Below are 9,903 nucleotides of genomic sequence, written 5' to 3'. Positions count from 1 at the left end.
ACTTGTCTTGGCCATGTGTTTCTGAAATGCATGCGGCATGTGTGCGTGTGTCTGACTTGTGTGTTTACATGTGTGTTTGTGACACGGCGGTGGCTCTGTGTGGGTGCGTGCGTGTGTGTGCGCATGCGTGCGTGCGTGTGTGTGTGCGTGTGCGTGCGTGCGACCGTGCGTGTGTGTGCGTGTGAGAGTCAGAGAAGAAATCATCCCAACAAACCCACTGAATGCATCCTATCAGATGACATACTGTAAACACATTCATGCTAGAGTTAGCAACCACCTGTTTTGCTTTCTGGTATTAAGCTTAAACCAGCATAGCTAATGCATAGTGGGAGCAATAACGCTATTAGAAGTTGAGTTGGTATAACTCAGAGGACATTGGAGAGTGCTTGTATCATTTAAATACTTTGCTCACAGAGCCAGTGACAGCACAGCAATTTCGCCACCTATTTAGACCATTAAGATGCTTGCGTTTAACAACAATTGGGCACCATGGAGCCAGTTAATTCAATTAAGCATCTGCCAGTTCAACTCAAGCAGTGGCACACATACACTCTTACTATACCTCGATGTGACTCACGACTCCCGCTTGTGCCCAACAGATGTGGCGTTATGTACTGTATTTCTCGCCGTAGTAAAAGGCTGAAATAAATTCAATAGATCAAGTGAGCAAAAACAAAAAGGGAATGAGCTTGGCTTGACAGCTCGGTAACGTCTCGGGGCAAAGGCGTCCTCATTTTAGACAAGCAGAATTTTCATCTAGCCCCTTTATACAAACCCATTTGTTTGTTTGTTTTATGCTATTGTCTCCAAGCCAATATCTTTGACTGTAAGGCATTGGTTGGGGTCATTCTTCTCGCGCTGCTCGTCTTCTCCTCTCCCATACCCTGGGAGGCTGAGTGAGAGAGGGCAGATCCGCCCCCTCTGTGGAGGAGGGCGTACCACTGAGTCACCCATCCTCCCTCCAACCACAGAGAGAGAGAGAGAGAGAGAGAGAGAGACCTGGACGAGATGGATAAAACAAGTAAATCAGGCCGGCAAGGTTTGCTCCTTGAGTGAGATATGTGTGCAGAGTGGGCACGGTGCCAGGGGCGGGAGGTTTTCCGGGAGGGCTGCGGTGTGGAGGTGGTCTCTCAATATGCCGCTTTCAGCAGTTTGGAGGGGCAGGGGAATGGCCTCCGACCCCATCTGTTTCCTGAAGATAGGCCCTGATGGGGGTAAGTGCTCAGAGAGGGCACGTTATCCTGACAAAGGGCAGATCTCCCAGCAAAAACAACAGAAAGAGAGAGAGAGAGAGAGAGAGAGAGAGAGAGAGAGAGGGAGAGAGAGAGAGAGAGAGAGAGACTTGGATTTGTCAGCTGAAGGAGAACTCAGAGGCAGGATCCTGGAATGAGCTTTATGCTTTTCCTTTGTCCCTCCCATAAATCTCTGCAGTTTCCTCTTGTTTTTCCCGTTACAAGTTCTGGCCTTTTGACACTATTTTTTTTCTTTTCTTTTCTTTTTTTCCGAAAGGGGTTGGGATTACGGTGTTTTATTTAAGTAAGGAAGTTCACAGCACTTAGAATTCGGCAGCGGGAAGAAGTGGTCCGTAACCTTTTGAACTTGTGGAAAGTGGTGTTCTGTGTTTTCCATTCATATCACACTCTGGAACGCCATGTGGACGTTCTGGACAATGAACTGATTTGAATGGGGACACATTAAAGTACTTGTGATACGAATGGGGGTGTTATGTACTGTATTGTCAGTTGTGTGATGTTCCCTGGTCATTCTCTGCACCTGCTTGTCCTTGTGAATTAACTGCACCGTCCTCCTCCCTTATCCGCTTCTTGCCATCACCCCACACCCTCTGCATAGACACGCATGCACGCACGCACGCACGCTCGCATGCACGCACACACACACACACACACACTGGCCCCCGGCATTTTCATCCATCCAGTATTGGCTTCCTCACGGCTCAGCTCAGACCATGCTGACAAATATGATAATAATGCATATTCTATAATCTGATATCTATTGACTGATGCACTGAAGGGCCCATGTTTCATAAATATCATCTATTTTGAAGTAGAGGGGGTTATCCTTAAGGCTATGCAAAGCCATGGTTTAAATTGCACATTTAATCTTCTCTGTTGGCCCTATGAACTGTTTGTCTGCATACTTTTCTTTTCCAGACCTTGTCTTAAAGCTACAGTCTGTAAGTTTTGTCTGTCCTGATATAGGGAGGTAATTGCAATGATGTCCATACTACAATAAAGATGGTGGCACATCTAGTGTCCAATCCAGTGGGCCATCTGCTTTAAATTACTTTATTGACATTGTCAACCAGTTGGTGTCCTACCCGACACTAGGGTCTACATTTCTCAGTGGAAGAGTAGCTATCCCCTTTCCCCAACCACTGCAGATGTTCTGGGGTCTTCAAAGTTTTCAGGCCAAGAACCCCTTAGTTGAGAGAGAGATGAAGCAGGGACCCCCACAACCTGTTCATAGATTCCATATAGTTTCATGGTTTGACAGCACAATCATCAGTGTGTTTTGGATTCATGTCAATTTGTGTTTTCAGATATTTAACCACTTGAACCGTCAATACTTAATAAACTTGACCTCTGTAGTACACCTCTGTAGACACTACAGTACTCTGTACTGTAGTGTGCTATTTTTCCCCTCTAGACCAACGCTTTTTGCCGAAAATAGCCGATACAGCGCAAGGCGGTGTGAGCTTGTACAGTAGATCTGTAAGCTTGTAGATCTGTATATCTGTATTTTTGGCGAAAGTTCTCAGAATATAGATGCTAGAAAAAACTTTCTATCACACAAAGATTTGGAGGACCCCCTGTAACTCTGAGGACCCCCTGTTGAAGATCCCTGTTCTAGTTATAATGTATTAACATACTCTACCATACAGATTGGTTAGAAAATAAATAATCATAATTAATTACAATAAGTCCAGTATTCTAGCTTCACGGTCATTTCAATGCCTCTTATTTTTCAAAAGTATAATGGGAATTCTTCAAGAATAATAGAAAATGTACTAATTGACCTCATGCTGGGTGTACGTCTTGAAGCACGCTCATTGCCAAGTGCTGGCTTTAAATGTCAAAGACATAGCATTTTGAGTCTCAGTGGGCAAAGCCATTACATGGCCACATACAAGGTTAATTGTAGTGGAAGCATTTTCACTTTTACTTTTATTCTAATTATACTTTGAAGTGCATAGTCTTTTTCTTCCAGATATCATTAAAAAACAGTATTGTTTCCATTATAAGGAAAAGAAAGAAAAAGCTCTGTGTTGCAAACTAGTGCGAATTCATACACAGCTATTCATTATTATCGTGATTAATCACTTGAATCCCAGCATCCAAGTTCTGGGCGGGAACATTAGCCAAAAATAGAAGATCTACAAGCTCACAATGTGTCGCAACACGAAACTTTGCGAGCTTGTAGATTGGCAATATTTTTGGAGAAGAGATTTGATTTTCTTAGTAAAACTCAGGTAGCGGTCTGACAGCATGTTGCAGGTTCCACTCCCTATCCCGACCACCTTTTGGCTGCGTGTCATCTCTCTCTCCCCATTTCCTCTCAGACACTATCAATGAAGGCAGAAAAAGGCCCATAAATATCTTAAAAAACAAACAATGTGTGTGTGCCATGTTCGCTTGCCAAAGTTAAGAGATTTCCAAGCTAACAGTGTTTAGCTAGGAAAACTCATGTTCAGTCACACCATTGTGCAACAAAGTATAAATTAACACTCAGCGGGTTCTCTCTCTTTGTCTTCTGCTTGTCCTACAGACGGTGCTGATCTCGAGGATGACCCTTTGTGTTCGTGGCCCGCATCATCTCCCTCCAGTAAGGACCAGACTTCTCCGGGACACTGTGAAGACTATGATTTTGGCGAGGACGAAGGCGGTCCCGGCTTACCGTACCCGTGCCAGTTCTGTGACAAGTCCTTCAGTCGCCTGAGCTTCCTCAAGCGGCACGAGCAGAGCCACGGCGACAAGCTCCCGTTCAGCTGCACGTTCTGCAGCCGGCTGTTCAAGCACAAGCGCAGCCGCGACCGCCACGTCAAGCTGCACACCGGCGACAAGAAGTACCACTGTGGCGAGTGCGACTCCGCCTTCTCCCGCAGCGACCACCTGAAGATTCACATGAAGACCCACGCCTCCAACAAACCTCACAAGTGCCCCGTGTGCCGCCGGGGATTCCTCTCCTCCAGCTCTCTCCACGGCCACATGCAGGTGCACGAGAGGGGCAAAGACGGTGGCGGAAGGGCTGATGAGTGGAAGCTGAAAGAGACCCGCAAGTGCAGCCGCTGTGAGGAGGGCTTTGACGTCCCAGAAGAGCTCCAGAGGCACATCGCCGAATGCCATCCTGAGTGCTCCCCGTCAGAGGACGGAGGAGGCCTGGGCGCCGCCTTGCAGTGCATATACTGCCACGAGCCCTTCAGTGACGAGGGCACTCTGTTAACGCACATCGACCAGGCCCACAGCCGCGATAGGAAGGGCCACTCGTGTGCTATCTGCTCCGAGCACTTCCTGTCCGCAGAGGATCTCTATGCTCACATGGATGTTCACCAGCTCCCTGAATCCAGCAACCACAGTAACAGCCCCTCTCTGTTGACAGTAGGCTACACCTCCGTCTCCAGCACCACCCCTGACTCCAACCTCTCCGTTGACAGCTCGACCATGGTGGAGACGGCACCGCCAGTGCCTAAGACGCGGGGGAGGAGAAAGAGGGCTGCCCAACACGCGGCCGACACGGGAGGGCGTTCCTCCAAGCAGCCGAAGATCTCCTACAGCTGCATTTACTGCAACAAGCAGGTGTTTTCCAGTTTGGCTGTGCTTCAGATCCACCTGCGAACCATGCACCTAGACAAACCAGAGCAGGCTCACACTTGCCAGTTCTGCCTGGAGGTCCTGCCCTCCCTGTTCAACCTGAACGAGCACCTGAAGCAGGTCCACCACGCAGAGGATCACGCTGTCCTGCTCGCCAGCTTGCCCGACGCCTTGCTCCAGTGTAACTTCTGTCCTGAGGTGATGGGTGACCTCAACGCCCTCCAGGAGCACATCCGCTGCTCCCACGGCTTCCCGAGCCCAGTGGCCAGAGAGAGCAACGCCTTCTTCTGTCCTCAATGTTTCATGGGCTTTTTGACGGAGAACACCTTGGAGGAGCACGTGCGTCAGACCCATTGCGACGGGGGCAGCCTGCGCTTTGACTCTCCCCTCGCCGTGACCCCCAAAGAGCCCATTGTGGAGGTGTATTCCTGCTCCTACTGTACCAACTCGCCCATATTCAACAGTGTTCTGAAGCTCAACAAGCACATCAAAGAGAATCACAAGAACATTCCGCTAGCGCTGAACTACATCAACAATGGGAAGAAGTCCCTGCGCACCCTCAGCCCCTCCTCGCCAATATCTGTTGAACAAACTGTCTTACTTAAGCAAGGTGGCTTATCGTCTCGTGCTACCAGTGAGTTCATCTGTAACCAATGTGGGGCCAAATATACCAGCCTGGACCTCTTCCAGACACACCTAAAAACTCATCTGGACGGCTTGCAGCCCCAGCTTACCTGCCCGCAGTGCAACAAAGAGTTCCCCAACCAAGAATCCCTGCTAAAGCATGTGACTGTGCACTTCACCATCACCTCAACCTACTATATCTGTGAAAGCTGTGACAAGCAGTTTACGTCGGTGGACGACCTGCAGAAGCACCTGCTCGACATGCACACCTTTGTGTTTTTCCGTTGCACCTTGTGCCAGGAAGTGTTTGACTCCAAGGTGTCCACCCAACTTCACCTGGCCGTCAAGCACAGCAACGAGAAAAAGGTCTTCCGTTGCACCTCGTGCAACTGGGACTTCAGGCACGAGACGGACCTGCAGCTGCACGTCAAACACAGCCACCTGGAAAACCAGGGCCGCGCTCACCGCTGCATCTTCTGCGGGGAGTCCTTTGGTACGGAGGTGGAGCTGCAGTGTCACATCACCACCCACAGCAAAAAGTATAACTGCCGTTTCTGCAGCAAGGCCTTCCATGCCATTGTCTTGCTGGAAAAGCACTTGAGGGAGAAGCACTGTGTGTTTGAGGGCAAGGCCCAGAACTGTGGTGCCAACGGCTCCACCACGGGAGCCGGGGACGGCCAGGCTAAGGAGGATGCCGAGCTGCAGGGCCTGCTGACCAACAGCCACGGCTCTGGGGCCACGGGCGGGGATGTGGTGGAGTCCCACAACAGCCACAATGGAAGTGAGGAAGAGGTGGACACGGCTGACCCAATGTACAGCTGTGACATCTGTGGGGCTTCGTATACAATGGAGTCGCTCCTCACAAACCACCAGCTGAGGGACCACAACATTCGTCCTGGGGAGAGGGCCATGATGAAGAGGAAAGCAGACATGATCAAGGGCAATCACAAATGCAACGTTTGCTCCCGCACCTTCTTCTCAGAGCCCGGACTCCGGGAGCACATGCAGACCCACCTCGGGCCTGTCAAGCACTACATGTGTCCCATCTGCGGCGAACGCTTCCCCTCCCTGCTCACCCTGACCGAGCACAAGGTCACCCACAGTAAGAGTCTGGACACGGGCAGCTGCCGCATCTGCAAGATGCCTCTTCACAGCGAAGAGGACTTCTTGGAGCACTGCCAGATGCACCCCGACCTGAGGAACTCCCTGACGGGTTTCCGCTGCGTGGTGTGCATGCAGACCGTCACCTCCACCCTGGAGCTCAAGATCCACGGCACCTTTCACATGCAGAAGACGGGCACCATGTCCACAAACCATCCCATCGGCCGTAACACGGTCATGTCCCACCAGAACCAGCAGCACCTCCAAGGTCAGAGGCTCTTCAAGTGCGCCTCCTGCCTGAAGGACTTCCGCTCCAAGCAAGACCTGGTCAAACTGGACATCAATGGCTTGCCGTATGGCCTCTGTAGCTCCTGCGTGGCGGCTGCCGGCTCCAAGAGCTCCAGCCCTACAGTGGTGAACGGAGGAAGACAAGTGCAACAGCATCATCATCAACATCAGCAGGGTGGAGCCTCCACCCCAGCAACAACCACACTCTCGTGGGTTCAGGGGGAGAGTCTCAGCCCCGGGGAGGGAAAAGGAGGCATTAAGGTGGCCTCCTCAGCCTCCTCCTCCTCTTCCACGTCCTCCTCAGCGGCTCCCAAGACGCGATGCTCCAGCTGCAACGTCAAGTTTGAGTCTGAGGCCGAGTTGCAAACCCACGTGCAGACGGTGCATCGGGAACAGACAGGTGACAGCAACAGCGGGCAGCACAGGACCCCCCAGGTGTCCCCAATGCCCAGGGCCAGCCCCTCACAAACTGAAGAGGTAGTGAATTAAAACAAAAAAACAATTACAGTATATGTTTATAACAGATATTTAAAAGAAATAGCCGTGTCACTTTGAAGAATGCAATTGAGATGCTATAGATCAGTGGTTCTCAAACTCGGGGTCGGGACCCCAAGTGGGGTCCCCAAATTATTTTGTGGGGTCCCCAGATGATTAGCTCAATGTAATTTATTTTTCCTCACTCAACGGTAAACAAACCAACATTCAGTATAAGTGTATATCTGCATTCTGCACATTTATAAAGGGACAATTTAAGGACTTTCAAGACCGTTTTAATACCAAACTGGCCAAACTGTCAAATATTAAGTAAGCAAGAGGCAAACATTGTGAAAATAGCCGATCTACATGCTCAAAACGCCTCGCAGTGCGAGGCGTTGTGAGCATGTAGTTTTGCTATTTTCACAATATTTATCTGTGGAACCGAGTCACATTAAATGTAATACTTACAATTCCAAGTGCTTGTCAGGGTGGGGGTCCCCAGTTCAAATAGTTTTATTTTGGAGGTCACGGCCTAAAAAGGTTTGAGAACCCCTGCTATAGATTGATGATGGTGTCTACAAATAGATGCCTAATGATCAGCATAGAATGTAAAAAAAAGAAAAAAGAAAAAATGTGATTCATAATTGATAACACTAAATTGTATGGTTTCTTGACAATATCTTGTTCCTTTGTGGCTTTTTGTACAGAAGAAGACATATCAGTGCATTAAATGTCAGATGGTGTTCTACAGTGAATGGGACATCCAGGTCCACGTGGCCAACCACATGCTGGGTAGGAGATGACTCTGTTTGTCTTATGTCGTTATGTTCTCTCCTGGAGTCTTGTTGTCATCTTTTCATACAACACAGCTCCTTGTAATATGTAAATGTTATTATTTTTATTTGTTTCTAGGCACTTCCCAATATATTTAAATGTTGCATGGTATTTTGTTTGTCTTTTATGTCTGCCGTTTAAACGTGGCGCTGGTGGTTTGTGGCCTTTTTCAGATTTTTGAGCGGTGGTCACACCGTCTCCATAGCGTGGCCGTGTGTGTATCCATGTATGTGTGTCTGTCTGTCTGTATGTAGCCTGAGTGTATGTAGCCTGCACTACCTTTTCCGACCACACATGTTAAGGGAGGGGCGCTGTTGTTCATGCCAGGCACACTCACATTCACACACACACACACACACACACACACACACACATACGCACACGCACGCATACATACAAACACACACACACACACACACACACACACACGTAGCCTCCACCGCTCAGTTCACACAAGTGTGATTTTTCAAAGAACATGCCCATACAATAATTGCACCAAAAAAACGAGAAGGTCAGATTTTGTTCTAAGCTTATATCATCTGAGCATACATTCTTAACAGCAGAGTCATAATGGTAATATCAGAATCAAATAACGTTTTCAGTAGAAAATATTTGGCCCTGAATTATGCAGACATCCAAGTATCTTGATCATTAGTCAATGTTTGGATTTGCCGATTGCCAAAGTCAATGTCATGCATGATTGATCACGTCTGTGATATTTGTGCATGTGTACATGTGAAGTGTGCATGCCCATGTGTTCATGTTTAGTAGAATCTCGCCAGTCATAACCTTTCAGGACTGGAACTAGTTTGACCAAGAGAAGATTGAACACAGACGTTTTGATGCGCCAGAAATGTTTTTCAGGGATCCATTCAGATTATACAGAAAGCATGTCCACTAGGGACGGGACGATGTGAAAATGTCATATCACGATTATTGTGACGAGAGAAATCGCGATTTACGATATTATCGCGATAATCAAAATCCATTATCCTGGGCGGAACATTTGCCAAAAAATAGCAGATCTACAAGCTCACAACGCGTCGCGGGAAGACATTTGATAGAGAGTGGAAAAAAGACAGTATCAAGTACGTATATTATAAGTAGGCTACCTTTTACCAACTATAGAGTGTTTAAGTGGTACCGGATATGCAGCTCGGCAAATAAAAGGTGAATTGATCCCAGTGCATGACGGAGGACGATATCACGATAAATTCAATCTCCACAATACGATTATCGTGAGTGTTTTTTTTATCACGATAAACGATAACATCGCTTATCGTGCCATCCCTAATGTCCACTCATTCTAAAACAATGTTGAGTCTAATATGTGTTTGCATGCTCACGAATGCAATGAAATTGCTGAAATGGGCCACTTTCATTAGGACCTACTTTCACATTTAACATTTTCCATTCTGACTAACATTATTTATTGAATAGCTGTCACACCGTTATGCCTGGTTCAAATCAGCCGTTTCCTTTGTCAAGTATTCGTAGACAAAAAAGGGGGGTGAGTCTAACAACAACCTCCGCAGTTTCACAATGTCTTCAGTTTTGGTTTTCATTTGTATGCAGGCAGAATAATTTGAAAAGAATACACGATTGAAAAAAAAAAACAGGCTCTCTCTTGCCTGGAGAAAGTAGGGGTCTGAATTCCTGTCTCACCTTCCGTTATTCATTCATTTATTCAGCTCGTTTGGCGGCTCTTTCATTACACTGCATTATCTGTTGTCTTCAGTGGGAGAGAAAC

At 47.9% G+C, this 9,903-nt stretch overlaps 1 protein-coding gene across 3 annotated transcripts in view; it reads left to right on the top strand.

Annotated features, from left to right (window-relative positions):
• The window catches only part of znf521 (zinc finger protein 521), a 145,297-nt gene that overhangs the window by 67,470 nt on the left and 67,924 nt on the right, over positions 1 to 9,903 (top strand). For all 3 annotated transcript variants that reach the window (XM_080725367.1, XM_080725366.1, XM_080725368.1), the window contains 2 exons: positions 3,787 to 7,319; positions 8,027 to 8,111. In XM_080725367.1, coding sequence (XP_080581493.1) covers positions 4,143 to 7,319; positions 8,027 to 8,111 — 3,262 coding nt within the window. In that variant the 5' untranslated portion in view covers positions 3,787 to 4,142. The remainder of the gene's footprint in view (positions 1 to 3,786; positions 7,320 to 8,026; positions 8,112 to 9,903) is intronic.

Source organism: Nannobrachium achirus, assembly GCF_963921795.1.
Source record: "Nannobrachium achirus genome assembly, chromosome: 5".
NCBI classification, from domain to species: domain Eukaryota; kingdom Metazoa; phylum Chordata; class Actinopteri; order Myctophiformes; family Myctophidae; genus Nannobrachium; species Nannobrachium achirus.
This window is presented reverse-complemented; position numbering and strand designations above follow the sequence as displayed.